The sequence below is a fragment of the Coloeus monedula genome (genome assembly GCF_965178545.1).
Source record: "Coloeus monedula genome assembly, chromosome: 1".
Classification (NCBI taxonomy): domain Eukaryota; kingdom Metazoa; phylum Chordata; class Aves; order Passeriformes; family Corvidae; genus Coloeus; species Coloeus monedula.
This window is the reverse complement of record NC_138781.1, coordinates 125,111,164-125,139,152: the sequence shown is the minus strand read 5'-3', so window position 1 is coordinate 125,139,152 and position 27,989 is coordinate 125,111,164. Positions and strand designations below refer to the sequence as shown.

The following is a 27,989-nucleotide window of genomic DNA, read 5'->3' as shown; positions in this document are numbered from 1 at the left end:
AATGCATTTTGCATAACCAAGGTCAATACATTCTAAAACCACATATACTCTCTCTCTAACCAGTCAAACTACTTTTACTCAGCCATTTCCCATAATGTTAATATAGTTTATTTTGTTCTGATACAGGTTGATTCCCTTATATTAAAGGTTGGTACCCTTTTCTTCTGCTTTCACATATCTCTATGAATAGGTCTTTGTAACTTGGGAGTGGATGGAAGGGCAATTTTATCTTGTGTTGACTTACCCCTCAAAAATATGGATTTTCAAGTATGGTAAAAGAAAATGCAAAAGGTAATCCTGTAATTTCCAAAACTCTGTTCCAAAAAAATGCCAAATAATTTTTACTACCCAATTGCCTACGTTGCCTATCAAAGATCAGTACTAAAAGTACAAAGTAGCAAATGGAAAAAGCAGTACATACTACTATATGCCTCACTCAAAAAGCTTTACTAACTTCTCTGATTAAATTACATAAGACATAAAATTTTAAAACATCTATAGTCTAAATGAGTGTGCTTTTAGTAAAATTCTTTGTCTAAGTCCTATTGCTCTCCAGAACTTACTCTGAATTTAGAGAAGAGACTGAACTGAATAATTGAATTGACCAGAATGCCTCAGATTTCTTCTTTACTAAATTGGAAACAGTATCAAGACACTAAAACAAACTGTATTTTTTAGACAAGCGTGTAGAGAATTAGCAGTTTCTGAGGACATGTTGCCAAAATAAAATTTTGCAAATTTAGAAATCTTTGATCTTTGCAATCACAGAATTAAACCTGCAAACTCTTTTTAGCTCTCTCTCTCTCTAATGTGGCATCAAGAGAAAAGAAAAAGGATTCTGGGGAAGAAACTTTATAAGGAGCTTGTTACAGCAATCTTAGCACAGTGATTCTTGTGGAGGTGGTATTTACCATGTCAGTCACACAGATCTTTTTGTTACGTCTTGAGCCTCATTAATATTAACAGCATTCTTTCAGTTACTGATAACACAGCTCCATTAGCAGAGGCTAGGACAAATAACCCCAAAAAACCTTGGATTGTAAAAACACTTACTTCCTTCCAAGACACTACTGCACTATAGTTAGTGTGTGCCCAACTCTTAACAATTTTCTTTGCAGTTGCCAAACTCGCAGAATATCTTGGCTGAATTTGAGAGGAGGGGGATTTGCACCCTGTGTGCAGTAGACAAAAAGTCGTAACAGCAACATCAATTTTTGGGCGCAGATGTCAGGTGGAGTAATATGGACTCCGGTTTTCACAAAACAACTTCTCAAAAAAATTAAAACTCTTGCCTGTTTACCATAACATTAAAAAAACAACCCAACCAAAGAAACCTTAATCCCGAGTCCTGAGAACACAACTAGAGATAGTCACCTTTATTGTACAGGAGTATTTAGGATTTCTGTTAATTTCTTCACCCTTAGCAGATTCATGACTTTTCAGTAATCAAACAGGTTACTCAGTTACTTTATTTTCAAGTAATACACTGACAATTTAAAATAGTTGAATTTCTGTGAAGAAATGGTAACAATGGTTGCTATCTCCAGTTCATGTAATTACTAGTATCCAGACATCAGAATTTTTCAAAAAGAAAACCCTTTTCTCACTTCTTTGCATAGGTGACAGCAAGTAATTGATTATGCTCTCTGTATTTTCTGTAATCATTTTCTTTTTATATATTCTAAATAGGAAAACAGCATTATAAAATCACAGAATACTAGAGGCAAAGGGAAGGCCCATTCCATGAAACTACTAAATGGCAACAACGCTTCAGTTTTAGGCAAAACATTATAGGTACAGCCAAAATGTCCATACACTAAAAAATTTTAACCTGACAATTTAGTCACTTCTTCAAACGGTAGCCTTTTCCATCAAAACTTAATCCTAATCACAAAAAAACTCTAACACCAGAAAAACTGACACATCTAGTTTATTCAACCTTAAATCCTATGGCTTTGTTAGAATAAAAGTTACTATGAACAACTATTTTTGACTTCCCTCAGCTTTGCGCATTTAAAGCCTGATTCTGCATGATGATGAACACAGAGAATGGAAGTTTTAAAGCTGCATCATCCTTGCCCTGCTGCAAGACACTGAGCAGCAGAAAAGAAGGGAACGGTTAAAACTGCTCACCTGCCTTTGTTGGGAGAGGTCTTCTGATGTCAAAGGTAAATCCTCCAGCAATAAAGGAGTATGCTTTACCTTTTCTCATATGGCAACTGTTTCTCACAGACAACGTTTGCCACAGTTTTATATCATAATACGATTGAAAACTGTACAACAGACCAACCACTCTTACTAACCATTCCAACTAAAGGGGTGAGAAGTTTGCTTCCATCAGCTAAGGCTCATGGACAAGGTTTAGAGTGGTAATTATTTAGGTAGCTAGCTGCCAATTTCATGTCTTTAAAAAATCCTCCCTTTTAAAAGTAATTACAGGTGCTAAAATTTGATCAGGCATCACAAGTATCCAGCCCACTCAGTTGTCTGGTGAATTAGGAAGACAAATTCAGGGCACTTGTTTCTACTTTAGAATGTAACAACCCTCTGTGCTGTAAGGGTGCTGAACAACGAAATAATTGGTATGAACATGCTTCCACAGTCCTTCAGAAATGCTCCACAGCCACAACTACTGCCATCTCTGATCAGCAACAAATCTGGAGAGGGGCTGTTGATGCTAGCACAGCCTCTTTCTACCGGAACACTCATTCTCTCACTAGCTTGGTTTTTGAAGAGGACTGGAAGAACAATGTACTGTCTGATTGCAAGAAAGGTTTGGCATGCTATGATTCAATGAAATATATCTAACAAACAATGTAATAACAATGTAATTTATTAGTACTTATTATACTTTAATTACTATTATCATGTCTATTTTAAGCAGATTGCCTAAAAAGTGTATCTCACGCTGTATTAGCCATTTAACTTAAATTTCTATATTTAAAATACTAAATCAGTAGTTTGTCACGCCTCTTTTAAAATTAGCATGGATTATTAAAACCATTCTTTTCCTGACTATCTTAGATTTCTCTTCCCAGTCTTCTATCCCTATGACAATCTGCAGAAGCACAATAGTAAGTATGGAGAAATAAAGACGATGATCAATACAGCATTACAGCATCTTCTTTGATGTAAAAGCCACCTCTCAAAACCTTTGCACCATATCTTAACAAAATAAATTCCCTTCTGAGTCTAGAATGAGTATCTTTCACATACAGGCTTTCTGCTTAGGACATTCAGCTTCAATTCCAGATTACCAAGAAATGAACTTTCTTTTTAAAGAAAACTGAACATTGTTAATAACAATTCCATGAGTCTTAAAAATGCCTATCTTTTGCATACGCACTTCTTAGCAGAAGAGTTTTATTTATCCAATACCTAATGTGTCTACACTCAGTGATAATATTTCTCTTTCAAAAATGATTTTTAGACTTTGATGTTTTCAATTCAACAGCATAAATTTTCAAAACAAAAGGCACCACACAAGTTCAGGTCTTTTTGAAAAAGACCAACTGACATCATCTACACGGACTTGTGCAGGGCACTTGACGCTGTCCTGAATGACATCTTTGTCTCTAATCTGGGGAGATACAGATTTAATGGGTGGATCATTCAGTGGATAATTGCTGGATGGCTACACTTCAAAGAACTTTGGTCAACGGCTCAAAGTGGAAACCAGTGGTGAATGGCATTCCTCGGGGGACAGTATTGGGATGGGTGCTGTTTACTGTCTTTATTAGTAACATGGATAGTGGGGTCAAGTGCACCCTCAGCAAGTCTGCTGATGACACCAATCTGTGTGGTGCAGTTGACACTCTGGAGAGAAGGGATGCCATCCAGTGGAACCTTGACAGGCTTGAGAGGTGGGGGGCTGTGCAAACCTCATGAAGTTCAACAAGGCCAAGTGCAAGGTCCTACACCTGCACTGGAGCACTCCCAAGCGCAAGTATGGGCTGGGCAGAGAATGGACTGAGCACAGTCCTGGGTAGAAGGACTTCTGAGTGCTGGTGGATGAGAAGCTTGATATTACCCAGCAATGTGCACCTGCAGCCCAGAATGCCCAACCTCACCCTGGGCTGCATCAAAAACAGTGTAGCAAGCCAGCTGAGGGAGGTGATCTCTGTCTCTGCTCTGCTTTTGTGAGACTCCACCTGGAGTACTTTTGTCCAGCTCTGGGGCCTCCAAAAAAAGAAGCGCATGGACCTGCTGGAGCAAGTCCAGAGGAGGGTCATGAAGCTGCTCAGAGGGCTGGAGCACCTCCCCTATAAAAACAGACTGAGAGAGTTGGGGTTGTTCAGCCTGGAGAAGAGACAACTTCAGGGAGACCTTATAGCACCTTCCAGTACCTAAAAACGGGCTACAGAAAGCTGTAGAGGGACTTTTTACAAGGGCATGTAGTGATAGAACAAGGAACAATGGCTTCAAACTGAAAGAGGGTATGTTTAGATTAGATATTAGGAAGAAATTCTTTACTGTGAGGGTGGCAAAACACTGGAACAGGTTGCCCAGAGAAGCTGTGGATATCCCATGCCTGGAAGTGTTCCCAGGTTAGGTGGGGCCTGGAGTAACTAGATCTAGTTACTAGATCCCCAGCTCACGGAAAGGGCTGGAACTAGATGATCTTTAAGGTCCCTTCCAATTCAAACCATTCATAATTTATGAAATGGCAAGTCATAAAAAGCCTAACTGCTGCATTATTCCTGATCAGCTTTACAGTAGCTTAAAATTCAGCAATACTTTCATATGCTAAATACACCTGGTGTTCTGGTAAGAATGAAAATTTTGGAACTTCAGGGATATCTACCATTTTTGCTTTTATGTGTGGTCCTTAAATAATTACAGGAAGAAATAAAACAAAATGAAACAAAATAAAAAATTGTGGAGGAGATTTTTAAAGACTTACGTGTTTCTAAAGGCACAATGTACATCTGAGAAGTCTAATGTGCACCCAGTCTTAAGAAAATAAAATACTACTGCTTTAATGTATGCCAGACTACCATTACTTAACTCAATATTCAAGGAAATATATATGCATTTTCCTAAACATCCAGAAGATGGCCACAGAGCTCCCAATAGCCAGTTTTCCTACCTGCCAAACAAAGCTTTCTAGATTTGGCACATGGGTTTTGACATACAAAGTTCAGACATACTACGACAACCTCAACGCAACTCTGACTAACTTGACAGAATTCATTCTCAGGATCAGTCTAGGCCAGGGAACTTCTGGATGGTTGGACTGTCAACCTCATAGTGCATATCACAGGTTCTGTAACAAACTCCAGGACAGAAACAGCATTCTTATTCTACCATTATTAATCCTGCAGCTTTGAGCACAAACACAGGAATATCATATCACGTATCAACTATCCAGCAGTTCACTGCCCCAATGCATTCTCCAATTCTAAATTCTCACAGAAAGTTTACGTTCTTCTTATTGGTGGGACAGGCCATCTTAAATATACTTGCATTTCCCATGGCAAAACCTTGTGCCATACTGCAGCAGGCAGCATTGTATGTTCTAGTGGCTGTTCCTGTTTGAACTGTGTATTGAACACAAGGAAAATTGAAATTATTTATTTCACACCATCCCTGGATTATAAAGGACATGAAGTGGTTGCTCTGGTTACACTAAACAAAGCATTCCTCCCCCAGAAAAAGAACACAAAACCCAAAAAATCTCACTCATTTCTGTGTAGGAACTTTAAAATACATTTGTCATTGACTGTCATAATAGCCTTTACCTACAGTGAGTCATTTTACCACTTTCAACATTAGACATATTTCCTCCAGTAGTAACTCAGAGATTTTCTGTGAAGGCATAGTGAAATGAAACCTCAGAGTTTTTACCAATGAGGGGCGTATGCCCACATATTATTAAGCAACTTTAAACTTTTTGTAGTGGTATTCATCTTGAAGGAGGACAATATTCCTCCCAACACTTGGCCATATTAGAACAAGAGAAACTGTCATCTAACAAGGCACCACACATCAACACCGGAGCACACTATACATCTTATAGTTACTATCTAGAAAACATGGATTTAATCCCTCCTCCTCATACTGACTTTTTAAAAGATTAAAAAAAATTAATCCCTAGCAAAATAATCTCTGCTTTAGACTTGCAGAATTTCTATATCCAAATTTCTGAGTGGCTCCAATGAAGAATACAGGTTTCAGGATTAGGTTTAGTGACTAATGAATTATGCAAACACAGAGAAATAAAAGGCAAAGTACCCAACAAATATTATATCCCAGAAACTCTCCTAGGCCAAGGTCATTTCAGAAGAGAATAATCAAAACTACAGAACTCTTTAGGGGAAGGTGTACACTGCAGCAGGTGGGTTAAGATGGGTAGCCCACAGCATCCAGTAGCCAAGGATAGAGTCATAGCTCACATTTTGCTGCCCCACGAATGCCCCTTGTACTAAGAACTAGAAAGTTCCATATCCAAGATGACAGTCACACAAACCCCAGTTTTGCAATAGTATTAGAGAAACTTTTAGCAAGCCAAATAATGTTCCAGAAAAGGGCAAGGTTACTCAAAACAAGACTCTAGTCCTGAAAGTTAGGGTAGGTTGGATCAGAATGGCAAATACCTTCACAAAGGTGATTAAAATTTTAACATCTATAGGAAAAAGATACTTAAAACTAAAGTAGCAGTGATTTCCTGGCCATACAAGCCCCGGTTTATAATTGAATAGGAATAATTATGCTCATATTCATCCTGTTTCAATCTCAGAAATATCATTATTTTGTATTATTACTTCTACATCATATTAAAAATAAGTGGGTTTTATGAGCAAAGCCAGTATCAGATAACAGCTGCCATACTGAGATAAATTTATCTTCCCTAAAGGTTTGATTGAGCTTATCTAAAAATGTTGATCTCAAAATAAATCGCAAGCATTGATCTCATGCAAGAATAACATAATTTTAAAGTTCAGATTGTAGAGAAGAAGGGAAAAATCCTCTACATGATGACTAGTCCTGTGGTTCAGTTAGCAGAACACATTTAAGACTAGATGATCAACTGATAACAGGGAAATCATCTTTATAGACTCAAGTCCATTTCAGATCAACTGTATACAATTGAAAAAAAAATACTAACATGTTATGTCTTAAAACAGTGCCCCTCATAAGGCAATTCACAAAAGTCTAGTTACGTGTCCTGAAGATGTGCATTTACAGTTACATCATCTTCACCAACAGAAATGTCTGGCTTCAATAAATGTAAGTGGCATTCAACTCAAGTTCATCTTCCATAACTGTAATGTAAATCATTAATGGTTTCCTACAGTGTAGAAGCTTCTAAATGAAACCCCATTCTAATGTGTTTTTCACAGACTGCTAAATACATTCAAGTAGTTCATGATGTATATATAAAGCTTCTCACATCCCACATACTCGCAAGTTCATCCACAAAACTGAGGACATGATTTTAGCAGTTTGTTAACATATTGTGATTTTGTTTAGAACTAGTTCTACCCTTGTAGTTATGAGATTTTTACTCTTGTTGCTTATCTTCTTCCCTGTAAAAGATAAACAGAACATATGCTTTTACGTTTTACTATTTTATATTTTTCTTAAAGAGGTAAGATTGTGCTTGCCTTTCTTAACGTAAGCATAAACAACATAAACTGATTCTAACATTATGATAAATAACTGTTTGAGATACTCTGGAGGGACTTGGAGGTCTTTTATTCTTGAAGGTATTGAAGAGCCTTGACACGTGGCTCTAGGTGAGCCTGCTTGAGCAGCAGGGATGGACCAGACACCTTCCAGAGGTCCCTTCCAACTTCAACCATTCTGTGATTCTATAATTCATTATGATTTCCAGCAGTATTTCCTACTAGATGGAAACCCATGGTTTCCTTATTTACTGATTGTTTATTGATTACTCCCCTTTGAAATTAAGAAACAAAAGAGGATTTTTCTCCTGTTGGTTGTACATAGATACCATTTTTTTCTGGGATTCTCCGAAACTGACTTGGATTCATTATCAAATACTTTTGGTTAATGTTAACTTATTACCATTTTTTTACCTTAGAATTTCAATTGAATTCAAAGCATGATAAATTTGTTTCTTCCCCTCTGATCTGAAGAGCACACCTGGCCTGAACAAGTATTCAAACACTACTAACGAAATGCCAGTTATTTTCACTGAAAGGCTATGTGTGATTATGAAAGAGTACCTATCTCACAGCAGAAGACATTTTTTCATCAAATGCAGTTACCGTGTATAAACTGAAACCTTCAATATGCACACATTTTCAATATGCACCCTAATCCTTAACTATTCATATAAAAGATGCAAAGTTTTCATTAAGTATGCAGCATTCCCACCTAATTGCAGCAAGATCTCACTGATTTAGTCCTCAATTTTCCCCTGCTCAAAACTCTCATAATTCACTGGTTTCCATATCTTGTTATCTATTTTTCCATCCTCAGAAAATGGGGGAAGGACAAAGTCATATTCATTAGCAAGATCCTTAGCTATACAGATTTTAATTCTGTTTAAAGGCAAACAGGCCAGAAGGTGAAATACAAGAGCATACATTTGAAACAGGATGGAACTTTTCTTCCTTATGATTAGCAGAGGAAGAAGAATGACAGCAATAAAGGTAAGAGACCTTGCAATAAAAGAAAATTAAACATGCACAAGGGAAATGAAGTATATTCCTGTAAGTTGCTTTATAAACCAAAATCTTCCCTAAATAGATGATTTGATAGTTCCAAATCCACTTTCATGACATACAGCTGATTGAAGAAGCAAACAAAACCCAGCTCTCCCATGTGGGTAAGCCTCTGAAAAATGGTATACTTAAATCAGCAAGCTCCACCACGCTTAGACCATAATTACAACAGTAACCTTCTCCAGACTCTCAAAACTCCTAAGATACTTTTAACTCTGAGTGTGAAGTCACTGTCAGTTTCTCGGACCTACTGCAGCACAGACTTACTCACTCTTGATGGCAGTTGGGAGAAAGGCTCCAAATATAAGCAAGTTCAGTTTTAATGACTAGGACTGAATACAGAAGAGACCAGACATCTAAGTGCCCAAGTCTCACCTTCCAAAGCTTACAGGCAGTTTGAATTTTGCATGAAGTGCACAAGTTTGTCTCAAAGCAGGTATTTAGACTGAAAAGTAAATGAAGCAATAGAAACTAGAATTTAATTCACAGGCTGTGTCAACTGCCTAACAGGCAACTCAAGACTCCAAACTCATGGAAACTCATTAAAAGATCCAAAGCTTATCTTTAAAATGTAAATAAATTGGATCCAGGACTTGATGGAAAATTCATTTAACTTCAAACATTTCATTTCATGTGTCACTCTTCCCTGTTAAAATACTGAAGAACAAAAGAGAGAGTGCTGGATAAAGCCATTGATAATATATTTTGAACATTTGTGTACTCAGCCCTCTGTTGAGCCCAGTGTCTGTCCCACAACACTTCAAAATAAGATTATTATCAAATGCAGCATTAGAGTAATGGCACACTTGTAGAACCAAAAGCACTAACTAGACAGCCCAAAACAAGCATCACGAGAGATAGACATGGGATCTTGTGATGGCTTTCTTAAAATTCACCACATGGGATGTTTATTTGGGTACAGCACAGAATTAAAGTCCTAGACCTTCTATTCATTTAAGCCCCCTGTTTCCTATGTGCAATCTACATTCTATCTCTGGGAGAACAAAAAAAACCCTCATTTATTTTCAAAATTATACCTTTTCTATTTTTAGAAAATTTTCACATTTTTCATTTTGATTTTTTATATCATGCTGACATGTAAGAAATAATAGCAAAGAATTTTTTTATTCCTTGAAATTAAATGAATATCAGAAGTACAAAACCTTGGACATATAGCTTAGAATAGAAACAAGGACATATAGCTTAGAATTAATCTGATGCAAGTGTTTAAATGATACAAAAAAAAAAAAAAAAGAAAGGTTAAAGTGCAGAGTAACTAACAACTATAAAAGAACACAAAAAGCCATAAGAAAAGATCCTATAAATACACCAGAAAAGGAGAACAAATTAAAATACAGAACTACTACTTCAAAGAGAAGGAAAGCAAGTAAGAGATGATACAAAGAATTCCCAGTGTTAAATACTTTCACCGCTTCAGTCTTTACAAAAAAAAATCAATTGCAGCCAGATGCTTAACAGTAGTGGTTTTAAGAGGAAAAACTACGAGACAGACAAGGGAAGCTGAAAGATATGCTGGTGATTTAGATACAGTCAAGTTGTCAGACTCTTGTGAAATTCACTCCAGAGCATTTAACTAACCAACTGAAGAAACCTCTAATCCATTAGCAACTGTCTTTCAAGAATAGAGAGGACAGAAAAGGGCAAATACATATCTTTCTTTGAAAAAGAGAAGATGTGGGGAACTACTAACCACCAAACCTAAATCAGACAACATCAAGAATCATACACAAAACTGCTAAATAAATAATGTATCAACATCTAATGGAATAGAAAGGCGGTAAGAACAAACGGACATGAGTTCATCAAGAATGCATCGCGTCAAATTAGTCTAATTGCATTCTCAACTGGGAAACTTGCTTAGTGGATAAGAGGAAGAAGCAGATGCTAAATACTTCAGCTATAAGACTCTGTTTACTGTCCTAGATGACACTTCAGTGAAAAAAAATTAGTGAATTACAATCTATGTGAAAACACTGCAAGGAAGATAAACATCTGGTGGGAAAAACCAGACTTACTGAGTAGTTTTCAATAGCTGGTTGTCAGATCTGAAATGGGATCATGAAGAGGTCTGACAATAATTCCATTAATGATCTGGATGAAGAAATAGAGAGCACATTCATGGAAGTGAACTTATTATCAGGCTGCAAGTGATTTAAATCACTTTGGGGGATGGGATTCAAATTCTGTATTATCTTGACAAACGACCAGAAAGCATCAAGTACTAGCACGAAACAGTGAAGAATGTTTCATTTGTGAAATAACTATGAAAAACAGACTCCAACAATGCTGACCACGTACATTCACCCAGTCCAAGTGTAGGACCCAGAAAAGCTGCACAGTTTTACACTCCAGTTATAAAACTGTGAGGAAAAGAGAGGCACAGAATGCTGCAAAATCTATTTTAGGTTTAAGGATGTACAGTTGTAGATCTAGGTAAAACTAGAACCTTCACAATATTCTGAAGGAAAGACAAAGATGTAGGTTTGAAGAGTGGATTTAGGCATTAATTATTGAACTCTCACATCTGATTGGTTTATATCGCCAGAGAGTGAATAAATAACCCCTTCTGAAATTCAAAACAATTGTTTCTGTATCTGTGCAATAACTTTGCTACAAGTCTCTAAAGGAGAAAAGCGTGAAAACTACACTCACATCCATCACGGTCAGGCAATAGTAAGGCTGCTCAAAGACTCTGACCAGAGTTGGTTTAGCTCCTTACATGCAGATAGATCAATTTACTAGAAAAGTATTTCAAAAAAGCTCTGTAACTACACTACTATAATACAAGTAGGAGAATTTCTCAGAATATAATTGTGGTGATCAACCTAAAACATTTGGGAGAGTGTGATTTGGGCAAACTAGTTTTGGGTATTTGGTGCCATTTGGAAAAATGCTGAACCTCAAAATTCTTCACAAAACAAATCTTCCATTCCTCATTCAGCTCTGTCTCTGATGCCCCTATCTTAAAATTCGCCAGTAAATCAAGAACTGCCAGGTATAAAATTTTAAGAGAGAAGAAATAAGCATTTCTCACACAAATATCTCCCAGATCATGCCACACCTAGTTTTCATCTAGCACAGCAAAGAGTACTTGTCATCATTTCATACTTTAAAAACTGTTAGCAGTACTTGCTCCCACAAATGTATTTCAAAATTCTCTTCTACAGGAAAGACAGCAAAAGGAAAAAGAAAAACTAAAACAGAGCAGCTATTCCTGCTATTCCTAAACCTCAGAGCTACTCGTTACATGAGTGTTTAAGGGATAATACATGAGGTTTATTATAAAATAACTGGATTTCATGTTTCTGAGTATTTATTTGAGATGCTTTAAAATATTTTAATTTTTTTTGAAAACTAGGAGATCAAGGAAATGATGGATACAAAATACCTAAATATTTTTCAATAACAGGTCTGAACTCCATCAATGAGGTTAAGGTTTCACAAAGGTTTATCCTGTTTAACTGCTACCACACAAAGGAGAAACCTCCCTGCTGCATGTTCCCACCATTTTCATTAAACCAGCCTCCTCTGTTGATCTCTTTATTGTTGGGGCCCTCCCCCTGCCATGGAGCCCTGGGAGAGGGGCCCTGAGGGGACACACGGTGTTTCCCTGCCCCTGCTCAGCCTCGTTCCCCATTGGTTGTTTTGTGTTCCCCTACACAGGCAGGGACCCTCGGGTCCCGTGATTGCCTCAGTTCCTTGGCAGAGCCCCGGCCATGTGGCTGGAGAAATAAACATTTCTGAAACATCTATCAAGAATCAGTCCATATATATTTCTTTTCCACGGGCCTTGTTGTCTGATACGCATGTTGCAGTATCCCCCTGTACTGTAACAAATGGTAGAGAATTGCGAGCAGAGCGATCCCCAATCCCTAAGGACAGCGACTGATTTGTGAGTAAACTCTGGATTTCTCTTCTTGTTTTTGTTTTGCTGTTCCATCTCTAAATTATGGAGGAACCATGGAAAGATTCTTGGCTCTCAGAGCCGCATATAGACATTGATCTTAAAACTTGAAAAGATTCTTGAACAACGATTTGTAAATTTTAGCTTAATTCAGGCTCAAAAGGAACTGAAACACTTCCTGGCATGGTTGTTTAAGAACTTTTTCTACGTTTCTTGGGATTTAATTCCTACCAAAGACTTTTGGAAGACCGTTTGGACACAGTTAATTTCTGAGTCAAAATATATGCCAATGGGAGAATATTTTCGTGAATATTATTTAATTACCGAGACTGTTGAGCAATGTCAGCTGTGTCTTGGTGAAGGGAAGCCTGCCTCAGAGTCCGTGCGACCCAGGCCATGTGGACCGAGCGCTCTGCGAGCAGCAGCGAGGCAGTTCCTGCACGCGGGTGGAGCGGTGCGAGCTGCAGTGTCGGCAGCGGAGCGAGGCGCTGCGGGAGCAGGGCAACCCGGCAGTGTCCGCCCAGCCCCATGCAGCGTGTGGTGGAGCGAGCCCCGTGAACGCCCGACTGAGAGGGGCAGCGCGCAGGCGGCAGCTCACAGCGGTGGAGCGGAGCCGCGCCTAGCCGAGACACACCCTGGAGCAGGGGCCTGGCCAAGACATGGGTGCGGCCCCAGGCAGTAGCAGCACAGCTGAGAGCAGAGGCAGCAGCGTGCAGGGAGCGGAACGGCACAGCCCAGCCCGGCCCGGCCGGCACTGCCCTGAATGCAACCCTGCGAAGAGCGCGCAGGCACAAGCAACCCCGACGGCCCCAGCAGCCCTGGCAGCTCCAACGTGGGAGCGAGCGAAAGCGAAAGAGAAAGCAAAAACAGTAAGACAGAAAACAGCAGCCACTCGGAAAAAGGAAAAAATCATCGTAACTAAGGTTTTAGGAAGAGTAAAATGGTATAATGTTAAACAAAATTATGATTTTATAACAAGATGTGACAACCAGGAAGACATATTTGTTCACAGAACTGCTATTAAAAAGAATAACCCTAAAAACTACCTGCAAAGTGTAGGAGATGGGGAAGTTGTGCAATTTGATATAGTATAAGGAAAGAAGGGTTTACAAGCAGCAAATGTTACTGGGCCTGGGGGTATTTCAGTCAAAGGCAGCTGTTATGCAAAAAGTTATAAACAATATCCATCCCAGCAGCTTCCCTACCCACAGCCTACTTTCCCCTTTTACCCTATACCCAATATGAACCCTTTCTTAAGTTTACCCCATCCCCAATTTATCCCTAATCAGTTTTATACCCCATGGTTTCCCTCACAAAATCATGCCTTTACCAATTGTTTCCCCAAAAATCCCTTTCCAGTGCTGAGTGGGGGGATGAAGAGGGGGAGGGAAGAAATTAACTATTGTTGTTCAGAGTTCCAACAGGTACAAATGGAAGAAACCCTCTCCTGCCTCAATTTCCCCACAAAGCATGCCCGGAGAGTCCTGTCTCCCTTCTGCCAGCCTTAAGATGTTCCAGAGAATCTGTTTGGACATTTGAAGACTCAGGAGGGTGGCTTGTTTTGTTTTGAAACTGTCCTTGTTATCTCATGTTTATCCAGTTGTTTCCAATGTTCAGTTTTAAATCTCTTTTTGTTAAAAATAAACTGGTGAAATGTTGGGGCCGTCCCCCTGCCATGTAGTCCTGGGAGAGGGGCCCTGAGGGGACACACGGGGTTTCCCAGCCCCTGCTCAGCCTCGTTCCCCATTGGTTGTTTTGTGTTCCCCTGCACGGGCAAGGACCCTCGGGTCCCGTGATTGCCTCAGTTCCTTGGCAGAGCCCCGGCCATGTGGCTGGAGAAATAAACATTTCTGAAACATCTATCAAGAATCAGTCCATAGGTATTTCTTTTCCACCGGCCTCGTTGTTTGATACGCGTGTTGCAGTATCCCCGCTGTAACACTTTATGAGCTAATCCAGCTCACTAAACTGGTAGAAAACTAATGTTGAAAAAAAAAACCAGCTGGTGCAGGGGTAGTACTTTCAGTCTCCAGGAGAGCTCCTGAATTATCTCAGACATTCTGTAAACCTGATCAACAGGAATGTAACTGCTGATGTCAATGACCTTGGTCTTCATTTAATAGAAGACCACCTTCCTGTTATATACTTCCAAATTACAATTCAGGCTGCATGGTTACATTAAAAAACTAAAATCAATCAACTTACTGCGAGACAGATTCTCAAGGGCTTTTCCAAGCTTTTTGCTCTCTTGAAGAATATGATTTAGTTCATCAAAATCATGGTTCTCCGGTTTTGTCTTCCAATCCCATTTAGGATGCTCTATTGACCTTGGCACTAAATATACACAGATATATAGATGAAGTTTAGATTTGGTACTTCAGACTCCTACAGTAGAAAAAAATCTGCACAGTGAGTTTACAAGCTCAAGTATCTTGAGTGGAAATTACTTAACTATCCTTTTATTTTAACAGCTGGAAATATTTTTTTTGGTCAATGTGAAATAAAAACATCTATGAACAAATGCATACCTAAATGATTCTTGCAACTGAATTAATTGGTAAACAGGATAAATAACACTAATAATTCCAAATAATAAAGAAACTAATGCAACAACAAAAAATATATTGAAACTATTGCACATGATGGTACTTCACTTACAACAAAATAGAATTGTGTGGCCTAGGGGTCAGTAAGAAAATATGTCAAAACAAAAATGAGTAACTGGTACTTTTGGCTTTACTACTTATTTTATAAAGAAGAAAAAAAAATATTTTAGATACAGCTTTTAAAACAATTTTGTTTTTTCAAAAATCATAAAGTGTAGATAACACAGGTCATTAAAAACAGTGAAACAAAGTAAATCTCTATCATTCATGCTGTACAGCCCCTAATCTTCATTTTGCTACTTAAACAAGCTCAACCTTTGGGAAGCACAGACCTGAGCTTATAGTCTGATGTTCATTATCTATTACCAAAGCCTTTAATTTTAAAAGAACAGTATCTCATCTGCTGAGCTTAGTTTACCTACAACAAAGAGGAGTGTCTGAGATATGTAGGGTGCACAACGAACAGAGCTTCATTGAACAATGTGAACATCTTGAACAATTTGTAGAAATAACAACAAAAACAATGCTGTTTCTGAAACTGCAGTTTAACATGGGTTTTTTGCCAGTGTTCAGAAGCGAGCTGCTGCTTTTGCCATGAAATGCAATTGTTAGGTTGTCTCCAAACACAGCATTACCATGCTGAGAACTGCACATGCTGGTGTGAAGATGACGATGACTAGTCCACCTTTCCACCAGAAAGGACCAGCTGCACTTTTACCAACCGTCATTTACCAGTTGCTGACCACTCACTTAGAAATAATTCCAAAGAAAAGCCTAAAATGCCCAATATATCCTGGCCAGCTTCAAAATTTTTGTTTACTATTTTGACAGCTGCCAACTAATTTATGCTTATAAACTTCATTTTCACTACATGCTACAAAGGCAACTTACAGACTCCTACAGATTGTGCTAAAAAGGTTTCATGGTAATTTGGAACTTCAGAGTGCTTTTATGATGGTATGGGGAAATTATGCTCAGACATCAGGTCTGGTCGCTATTACAAAACGTGTTAAATAACTTGGTATTGAAATTTGCCTTATCGCTGACTCTGTGTGAATATGGAATCTGCTCCACTTTGAATCAACTTCAACTTTCCCTTGTGGAGTTAAGTCAATAGTCACTTTTCCAGGTAAAGAAATGGGACAAAGTTATGCTGAAGTCCTTCTTTCACAAAGAACATGATTCTACCTTCTGTAGACATAAACCAAGTCATCTTCAAAACAGACATCCAAAGAAACTGACAACCCAGAGTATATCCTGATCTGTAACACCCACTTAGGAACCTGGCTATTAGGGACGTTAATATATTATACTGCAATTACAGACATTCGCAAAGACAGAAGACAAGAGACACTAAAAAAGACCTACAGAGGTAAGAATAGAAGGAAAGAGACACAAGAACCCTCAATAAGAAGAAGGGGAGGAGAAGCAAGTTGGAGTGTCAGAGTCTTGTTCTGCTCTGTGTTCAAAAAAGACAAGTAACGTGTTTCCTTCTCAAAACAATGGAAATAATGAGCTGTAGTGATTCCCAGTAAATACATAAAGGCCTTAAGGTATTAGGGTACGAGTAGTCTCTACTCAGATGAGCCGTTTGTAATTTTTGTTGATAGTTATAAATTTCAATTGCTATTTTAGAATTCCCTGGCTTAAGAACTGCTAAGTCAATTAAAAGTTACAGAAATTCTTGTGTGACAAAAACTGACTCTATTCACAGACCTTATCATATACAAATTAAACAGGACAACTTCAGCATTTCTAATCCTTTTTTTCTTATTTACAGAAAACTTAGTATTTTTTCAAAACTCTTACTAACTGTAAATAGAAATTTTTAATAAACTAGAAAAAGAATTCTATAAAGAGTTCTCTCTGTTTTCACCCACCTTTGTTTTACATTGAGATCACATGCTCCTTTGGGAGTCTTCTGCAGTCATCTTACCATCACCCTTCCATGTGCCAATACTATACAGCATCACCCACTAGCAGTACAACAGACTTTTTCTTTCCATACACTGAACTTACCATACCAAAAAAAATGTCACAGTACCACCAAAATAAAAACAGGCAACAATTTAACATAGTAAAACCATATAAAAAGAGGACCAAACCTTGGAACTTCCAGGTTGCAGAAAATTTCCACAAGCTAGAATCTGATACCATGTCAGTTTGAAACAAAACACATTTTTCAAAATAAAAAACAACAGAATTTTTGAGAAACCATATGATTCTGAAGCAAAATTTGTCACGGGAGAGAAACTGGATGAAATAAATGTAAGTTCTACTTTACAGCTGTGGAGCTTCCAGGATCAGCAACTGCCAAGTACATGGAACAACTCACATCAGGAAAAAAGAGTATCAAGACTCTTGTTCTTGAAAAGTAGGGACACTTGCTCAAGACAGTGACCTGGTTACTAATTTCAGAGAAATGTCTCAGAAACACAGGAATCTTAGACTGCATCTCCCTAGATAGATAGTGGGAAATCAGTCAAAACCATGGCGGAAATTTGCTTTGCATGCTAGTGTACAATCAGCTGTGTTTTACTGAACCATTTTGTACTTCAGTGAAAAGGTACCAAAATAGGTATGCTGTCATGAAGTATTTCTAAGTTTCAATACAAATTGTTTCAACAATGATTTGGCTTATTCTGAGGAATCAAAACAGAGGGGGAAGTTAAACAGAATTAGAACTGACTGAAATTTTTACTACTTCCAGAGTAGACACAGCTCTTCCTGCTTACCTAGTCTTTCGAACAATGAATGAATATTAAAACAACATCTATTTACTTGCATCATGTGCCATGTGTTTGTCCTTTCAAGTTCATTTTCTGCTTGCTTGTAGATTTTTTCAAAATATAAACTTGTATCTTCTCAGCTGTAGGATCAATAAGCACTGGTAATTTTCAAACGAATGGCTTTGTTGGAAGCATTCAGAACTGTACAAATACCATATGACCCTTCTTTAGAATCTCCTCAACTACATGATCCTCCTCAGTATGCATGAAGTCTCGTAAATCGTTTACATGCACGTGTCACTACACACTTAGCAAAATCCTTTCATTATACTCTGACCTTCATCTTTCTTTATTACACTCACTCATTCCACAAAATCATATCAGTAATTTCAAATCCCTCATCACATTACCTACCTCAACCTCATCTTTGTTGAGAGATTTATATAACACTTCCTCTTGAAATTATTTGGCTACAATTCAGAGGATTTATTACATCTACATTGTAGCATTTGTATGGAAAGAGGTAGCTCCTTTATGGAGCTGAGATTTCACCATCTCATCTTAGGAGACTGGACAGACACACTTGCCAGTACTTCTGATTTGCTGGTGGTGTGCTCTGGCCACAAATGCCCATTAGATTAATTCACAATTGTGTTATGAATTCTGCCACAAATCAGCACACCTTTATTTTCTGCTGGATGATGGTACAAGATCAGTACTGGTTTCATCTACCCAATGCATGATCTACACACAGAATCAGACCAGTTGCTCATTAAATCCTACCTTTCATTAATACATTGTATGACCATCTTACATATCAAAGAACAAAAATAAGTATCATTTAATCGAGCATAACATTACTCATGCATTTACATCTTGTAATAGCATTCAGATTAGAGTTCTTTCATAATAAATCCAAACTGGATTACACAGCATCTGGATACTAAAAGGCTAAGAGAATGTTGGCTTACAGCCCAAGACTGACCGAGAGTAGCTAGAAGTACACAACATCGTACTTGGAAATGGGATGTGGTGAGAACGCTGAACTGAAGCAGCATGAAATGATAATCTGTGATCTGGTTTAACATAGAGGTGGTGAAGAGATCAACCTATTTTGCCTAGAAGTAGCTAGCTGGGAAGCAAGAAGTCTGTTTTACAAACAATTTTGAAACTTTCAAATTTTTTTTTCTTCAAATACAGAATGTGATCATTTAAACATTTCATTTACATAAACACAGCCACCCCTGGCTCCAAGCTTCTTCCTTGCCAGACAACAGCAGCAGCTTCTGCTTAATTCTGGTTTTGCACACACCAAACAGGTGGTTAGATGGCTTAGATATTAACACTTCTTGTTTGTGTGTTTCAGGTGCACCTGAGATCATAACAGGAAGGAGAAGGGAGTGGAGGTATCTTTCCAGTAAAAAAGTTGAAAGCTTAAGGAAGAGAAATTTGTGCAGGAATAACATGCACACTGTAGTCAACATCACTCTACTGAAGGAAAAAAACATTCATGCAGGTGTAAGTAATGAAAACAATAAGATTAATTAAGGTTTAAATCAGCGTCATGGAAAAAAAAATGGAAGTGCATAAACTGCAAAGCATGGGAGCAGAGGATAATTAGGCTGGAAAGGACCTCTAGAAGTCTTCTAGCCCAGTCTGCTGCCCCCTAGACTGGTCCATTCAGGGCAGGTTGCTCAGACTATTCAGTTCAGTTTTGTGTATACCCAATGATGGCAATTTCACAGCCTCTACGGACAACCTGTTCCAGTGTTTGACTACCCTTGCAGTATCATTTTTGTTTCCTCTTGCCCTTTCACTAAACGCTCTTGAGAAGAATCTATGTCTTCTCTACCATCCTCCAGCATACCAGTTGATGGTAACAATGAAATCTCCCCTGAGCATTCATTTCTTCAGTATGACCAAACCAATTTCCTTCAGCTTTTCCTTGTCCATCACATGCTCCAACCCTGTCATCATCTTGGTGGACCTCCACAGGACTTGCTCCAGTACATCACTATGTCTCATGATGTGCTCCAGATGCAATCTCAAAAACAAACACTGCTGGCTCTACTCTTGCTACTGCAGCCTGGTATGCAGGTCCCCTTCAGCACCACATGAGCACACAGCCACTGCTGCTTCATATTCCGAGTCCTTGTCCATCAGCATCTCACATCTCTTTCTGCAAAGCTACTTTCCAGACACACATATCCCATTGTCCTGGGATGACTGTATGATACTGTATTCCCTATCATCTGCCCTATGCCAAACATCAATCCTGTGCCTTTCTGTGTCTCTAAGCTGGGTCCAAGAGAAAGGGAGAAAAAAAAAAAACTGGGACACCCTGTTTACACTATTGCTCAGGGTTATTCCATCCAAGATGCAGGATTTTGAATTTGCCCGTGTTGAATTTCAAGAGGTTCCTCAGCCCATTTCTCGGTCCTCTCCCTCTGAATAGCAGTCCTGCTACCCAGAATACCAACCACTTCCCACAATTTGGTCTCACCTACAAACCTAAGAGAAATTCTATCCCATAATCCAGGGCATTAGGAAATTCTTTTAAATGGCATTGATGTCAGTACCAGTCCCTTGAGCATGCCATTAAAGATAGACTTTTCAACTGGATTTGCATTGCAAGTCACAATCCCTTGAATCCACCAGCTGAGTTAACTTTCCATACATCTTCTTGTCCACTTATTCAGTCCATATCTTATCAACTCAGTTATAAGGATACTATGAGAAGCTGACCAAGGTATCTTTGTTGAAGTCATGGTATGAAACCTTCATTGTTGTTTCTCTAGTTACAGAGGCAGTTATTTCACCTAAGAGGGCAACTGTGTTGATCTGATCAGATATATGATCTCATAAATCCATGTTTGATGTTCCAAATCACATTTTCCTCCTTGTGACTAGGAACACCTTCCAGGAAAGTTTGCTCAATAGTCTGTGTGGAGGATGAGGTTAGGCTGATCAGATTGCCCTTCCTCAAAATCAATGAGATATTTGCATTTTTCTAATCATCAGGAACATCCCACAATCCTTATGACCTTTCAATGATGACAGAAAGGCCTTGCAATTATATTAGTCTCCTCTTTTAGAACACTTAGAATCAATCCCATGTAGTGCCATGTATTTATGAATGTCCAGTTGCATTAAGCATATCCTAATTCTTCCTCCTTTGTAGGCAAAGCTGCACTCCCACACACTGCTTCTAGACCTGGGAACTTGGGTAGCTTGAGAATAGTCTTACCAGCTGAAGAGTATTATTAAGTGTCCTTCAGTCTACAAGGACAGATCCTTGACCCCAGTCTTACTATGGATGTATAAAGTATTTCCTTGTTTGACATGAGACCTGGTAGTTTAGAATGCCCAGCCTCCTCTTTGTCCCTCTAATGGGACAAGCTAAGGACCAACAAGCACGAAACTTGTAGCAGGCCCACAAGTGAGGGGAGTGACGTGATGTCACCCCCTTATCTGGGATAATGACACAGAACTCTAGATCTTTAAGAGATGGCATGAAAGTTATTTGATGCATACCACAAAGTATGAAGAGCAAGCACAGGGCAGAAGAAAGGAACATAGTATGATGAGAGGGACAGCTCACAATACCTTTGGCCACTGTTTCTGACAGTGGATCTCCACAAATTCCTGTTATCCAGCAAATCTGTTTGATTAGATACACATTATGGGTGACTATGAGCATTTATTTGAATGTTGCTATTTATTATTGAAAATAAATTAAAATCCACATGCTTCTTTTGAACAGACTTAAAAATTCATGTGCCATTTTGAGAGGTACAGTGGAATTGATGATAAAATTTCAGATTTTTTGAAGCAGGGAATGTGATTCATGAAGAAGAAACAGAGACCAATGCTCCATTTCTAGAAAAAAAAATCCTGAGAAAATCCTGTACAATGGGACACAGCTACTTGTAACAGCTATTTTTGTTGCGGTTATTTATTTTCAGTAAAAAGTGTTTCATAACCACACAAGACTGTTAATCACCCAAAAGCACAGTTTTTCTATTGCATAAATTTATCATGATTTATTTTACCCATTGCTGTGTGGTACTTTGACTTAGTGAGGTCACTGGGTAATTTTCCTTTGACTTCTTTGAAGTCTAGGCTTTCCCATCTTGCTTTTAGAGGAAAGAAAACAAACTTTGTATTGCAGCATACTATATCTCTGTTCTCATCTGGTACACTCAGAGTTATTACAAAGACTTGGCTATTAGAAAAATTCCAAAAAGCTACAAGAGTCAAGAGAAGAAAATATCGTTTTTCAATTTATTTTGGAGAAAAATCTTGTACAAACCAATCTGTGTGTAACTATATTTTTATATGTATACATATTGTAGATATATTTATTTGGGAAAAAAACAACATTAAGAATCAATCTTAAAAATTAGATTTCTTCAATAGCCAGTACACAGGAAGCACTATATTTCATTAAGGCTTGTTGTCTCCATTTTCACTAATTTTCTACAGACAATATTCTCTTCAGCCGCTCTGTTTCTATTCTGTCTTTTCTTTCAGTGTACATTTAGATTCCTTCAGCAACTCTCAGAACAGTATACCTGTTCATCTGACACTACTCCCATACCTGGAACAGTATCTGTTCATAATTCAGAGTTTTGCATTGCCTGACCCACAGAAAAAATACTATTAGGACCAATATCAACAGAACAGATTTTACAAAATGGCAATGCAAACTAACACATCAAACCATGATCAGTATCCGAACATAAAACAGTGCATGACACCCAGATATAAGTCTATTTTTTAATCCATCTATCCAGAATTCTTTTCTATCTACAGATGACAACACAGGGCATTATAAAATACTCATAATTCAAGTGAGATTAAGGCAAGAATCAAACTCTTCTAACATATATATATATATAGGCATTTCATCTGCTCACAGTTTGCTTTCCATTTTAAACCTAATTCAAAAGAAAAACATGCTATAGGTTGGAATGCATGCACAAATTATTAATGTAGTGAAGCTTTCTTACATGACTTGGACTCCGGTGATGGTGGAGAAATGTTGGACACAGCAAGGTCGCTCTTTGACTTTTTAGGCTTTTTTGCATTTACCTGCCAAGGCTTATCATAACTTCTAAAATCTCTTCTTGTTCCTTTATTTTCTGTTAAAAGAATCAAATTAGATAATTATAACATTTGTAGAGTCATTTTTCAAAGACTTAACAAATAATTAATCAAAAAAACCCCAAGGTATATCAATCCAAATTGAAGACAGCACTTTTTTTTCTCCTATTTCTGATTTCTTTTATATTTAATATATTTATTCCACTTCTTAAATATTAAAACTTATAAATTAATAGGTTTTTCATCAAAAACAAGTCTATTTTTTGTTATGAAAAAGTCTTTAATGCCAATGTTATGTACATGTTTTACTGCCTATGTTAAAACTAAGTATTTAATATAAATGGTTGATTTGTCAGTAGATTAATATTTTGACTATCAGCAACTATTTAAGATCTACTATAGTCTGAAACAGATCATTAGTCAACTTTTAAACACAAAACTAATATTGTAATAGCAGCTTGTACCAGAATATGAAAACCAAGACTTCTACTTTACAATCAGAGCAGATACTATTTCAGAATATTATTTTAATGCTTCTGAAGATTTACAATCATAAATTATTCACACCAGAATTCATAAAGTAGCATAGCATCTCCTCTTAAGGGTTGGGATGATAAGTATATAAAAATGTGTATTATTAAAGAGAATACCTCAATAGAGCTTAATCTCCGGCACAAATACACCATGGGAGGGAAAAGGAAAACAAAGAAAGAGGACAGCAAGGGAAATTCTCTCATTGAGACTGGAAGTGTTTCCATTCTGTAACTCTGATCCATACTTACATGATATACATATAGATCAAGCTGACAGACAGCAATCTATATTAAATTCAGTATCTGCTGGACAAACAGGATTTATTCTGCATGCTCAAAACCACAGAGTTTTGATGCGCATGTACCTGTTGAGTAGATACATGCGCATCCAGGAAATCATGGATGTAAGTGTGGGAAGATCATACTGGAGACCAGCCCTTTCCAGCACACAGAACATACCTGATGTTTCACTCTCTGCCCACAGGGCAGCAGAGCCAGACAATGTTCTCTGAAGCTGACTGCGGTTCCCCTGCTTGGACTGAAGATGATCAATTAGAAATGGGATTGGCTGGTCAGGTGTCTCTGTTATCAGCTTGGTCATCAACTCCTTTAGAAAATTAAACCAAAACATAAAATTAGTGAGATATTGCACCTAAACTAATCTTGTATTTACCAAAGCTAAACGAGCATTTATAAAGGAAAGGTCTGTTTTCAAATTTGAAGAAAACAGCTGGAACATCCTCAAACTACTGCTAGCTTTGCCCCATTAAATGCTCATATCTGAAGTGTTCCCAGCCTATATAGTCTCTTATCCACTGGAACATAGCTTAAAAAACCCAATCCCTGCTACCTGTTTGAATTTACCCCAAACAATAAGAATACTATCCATTTAACCATTCAGAAACCAGCATGTCTTCAGAGCGGCAAGTAGCTCTTCTCTGACCAATATGTCCAAGTTTCTTCTCATTGGAAACTGGTGTATCAGGAAAGTTTGTGAATTTTTTCATCTCATCCAGACATGGAACAATTGTCTGGTTAGAATATGCATTCATATCTGAGAACTCCAAGGTCTGATCAAACAGGTAGACAGTTTTTAAACCAAGTCTTCAAAAATACTATAGTATAGAAATAAGCAAATATTTTATTACACTTTTGGAGACACAGATACAAAGCCAATGTCAACAGCAAAGCATCTTCTATGCCATGCATTGATACTATCCAACTGCTGTTCTACACCTTGGCTGTGCAGGACTACAGAAAAAAACCCACTCTCCATTATTGCTGCTGGGGTTCTTCCTGGCTTCCTAAGCATAAAACACATTAGGAATCCAGAAAGAAGCTGTGGCTCTGCTTTGCACATGTGCTCTGAGAGGAAATGAATGACTCAGGGCAGGTGAGGTGACCCTGAAACCCATGTAGTTTTACAAGAAATCTGTGGCTGCTGCTGCTGCAAAATGAAAAAGCTCCACAGAAGCAAAAAATTACAGGAATGTACAACAAAATGAGAACCAAACCAAAACAAACATGCAAAAAACACACACACAAAAAAACCAAAACCAAAACAACTAAGCTAAGTTACTCAGAGCATGTATTTTCTCTTCACCTATAGCCAAGCATAAATATTAACATAACTTACACACACTTAAGTCTACCTGCTCTTCATCTTTTCCACACATTTTCATTTAACAAAAAATTTTTCAAATGCCAGTAGTTACTTAGCATTACCATCAGTAAAGTGTGTTGGGAAAAGATACTTCAGAGGAAGTATACCAAATAGTAGTAAACATTAATAACTGCACACAGAATTACTAAGGTACAGCAGGTTATCTTTGTTCACACAAAGGAAAAAATATGCCCAATCTCATGTCTTGTGAATACACAATCTGCTGTGATATGATTTTTGATACTTATCCACAGTGAAACGAAAAATCCCGGGTGTCTTTGCTTTTGAACTGGAAATCCACAGGGAGAAATTAATCTACTTACTAATCTTAGAATTTTTGAAGCTATGAAGTGTAACTTCATCTAGACTGCCTCTCACCAAGGTAGGAGAAACCCTCCAATACACAACACAAGAAAAAATTCAGAAATTGGAGTAATTCATATTTTAGTTGCTTGGCAACCCTAACAGCAAATCTTTCTTCTTTTCCCTGCCAAAATGCAGAATTAGTGACAATGGAAGGATGTAATCTAGTGCTTGTAATGGACCACAATTGCTGTAGTAATTCCACTGCAGAGGATTCTATTACCAAAGGAAAAGCGCCAATCTGTAACAGCTGACTTGTAATTTAAATAATTTCTCAGAATCATGGTTTGAAAATTATTTTTGTCTCAGAGTAATAATACATTGCAAAATTAACATAGTATTAAAAAAGGTAATACAGGAAAATCAAAAATTTTAAAATGCCTACATATCAATGTAAGACAAATGTTACTTGATTGTTGCCATCACTGACTGGCATGCAACAGGAAGAATGGGTTTTAGGTAACAAACACATCTAATAAAATAAAACTGATTAAAGGATTCTTAATCTCTTTTGAGATGTATCAAAAACCTAAAGATCAAGGTGATGTGAAATTAGACCCCATTAAAAAGGACCACTTTTTGTACCTACTGTTATACCGATAAAACCAGAGTGATACAAAGATCTGTCCTGTCCCAGAGAATAATCAGTTTTATTCAGTGACAGCAGTTAGAAAATTTTAAAGAACTGTAGATAGAGGCTATTTTTATCTGGAATAACAAATGTGTTGTACCAATCCTGTACACCTAAAGTAAAAAAAAAAGAAAAAAAATATAACATTGCTGAAATCCTCAGAAACTGAAGAGTATGAAGTTCAGGAATAAATCTACTTATTTGTGTAATAAGCCTCAAACTAATTTGCCTCAAGCACTCTCAAAAATGTATTAAAAGTAAATGCAACTTAAAATAGACACAAAGACAACTCAGGTTACAAAATCTGCCATTTAAGGAAGACATAGGTCTTTACTACAAATATTCTACTGCAAAAGGGGGGAAAAGAAACTCTGAGGAATCTGCTTCTCAAGCTGCTTCAAGCAAGGTTTGGAAGCAGTTTCCAATTTACCATTTTCCATGGAGTTCCTGAACTCCGGACAATGCGCAGAGAACACCTCCACTCCAATAACAATAGCTTCAGACAATGGGTAAATTCATACTCACATACTGGAGGTGTTATCTCTCTTCCATATCCTTCTGCCTTACACACTGTCAGACATCCCAGAAATGGGATCACAGCTCCATAAACCTCACTGCCTTTGCCCTTCTACCACCAGTTTCTGCCACCCAGTTCATCAAGGGACCCAACTCCATCTGCTCAGCTCTCAACCTGTGCTCTTCAAGCTCACATTTCCTTTGAGACTTTCGTCATCCCCAGCAAATTGGCAATTACATGGAAATACATTAGCTGCCTGCATTCAGTTGCTTGGCTATGCCATGAGGTGGAAGGGTTGGAGGAGCAAGAAAAACAAAAATAAAGCCAAACCCAAGTCACGCAATGAAAAAAAAGAACCAGAAAGCTTCATGCCAACCTGAACTGTACATAGTGAGCACCCACCTAATTTTTAAAGTAAAAACTTATATTTTTCTGAAGGTGAAAAGATGTTACAGATTAGGAATGTCAACTAAAGTGTATTCTCATTCTAGCACCATTCTCTAGCAAAACTAACAAACTTCTGATTAAATAATTGAAAGCTTATTTGATGATCTCATCTGTTGCTCGGGTGACATCTTAGTAGGAATAACATACTACATGGCACTCTAAATAAACTTTCACACATTTGAAATGTTTCAAAAAAAGATGACAAAAGTGAATGCATTAAATAAGAAAAACTAAAGTGTACAAGGTACAAAAATAAAACTCCTTTTTGGTTAGCAGCAGTCTGATCTGACTCACAATGTGCTAAGTAGGCAAGGTTTCACAAGAAAAAGAAAAGGGAAAAGACCAACTAGTCTCACTGAAGACGCCTCTGCATTAACAGCAGAACAAAAATGGCATAAGATCATTGAAACTGAGATTCATTTTTTCATTAACAAATCATCAGATAAGTTTCAACTCTTCATGAAAACAGAAATGCAAGACACTTAAAAACAAATCTCTTAAAAATATTGATTATAATTTTCATATTTCTAGCTCAAAATTCTAATTTTTCTACAATTCAAATAAGGAAAGTTTGTTGTTCTGTGCACAAGGTGCCTTATAACAACAAATAAAAAACCATGGCAGATTGGGCCTCCATGCTGCCAAATGAACTGTTCACTACCCATAATCTCTCTCCTCCTATCTTCTTTCCACTGTTATGTCTTCCTTTCACTCTACATCCTTTTATCTTTTCTATCACTGGACTCCACACAGGCTCTTCCTCCCAGCTGTGTACC

General features: G+C 37.7%; 1 protein-coding gene across 1 annotated transcript in view; it reads right to left on the bottom strand.

Annotated features, from left to right (window-relative positions):
- Positions 1-27,989, bottom strand: part of LOC309580624 (uncharacterized protein C8orf34 homolog) — a gene marked incomplete at both ends in the record, with an annotated part of 143,006 nt that overhangs the window by 95,185 nt on the left and 19,832 nt on the right. Inside the window, 3 exons of the mRNA XM_082294738.1 lie at positions 14,824-14,952; positions 22,966-23,097; positions 24,052-24,199. Coding sequence (XP_082150864.1) covers positions 14,824-14,952; positions 22,966-23,097; positions 24,052-24,199 — 409 coding nt within the window. The remainder of the gene's footprint in view (positions 1-14,823; positions 14,953-22,965; positions 23,098-24,051; positions 24,200-27,989) is intronic.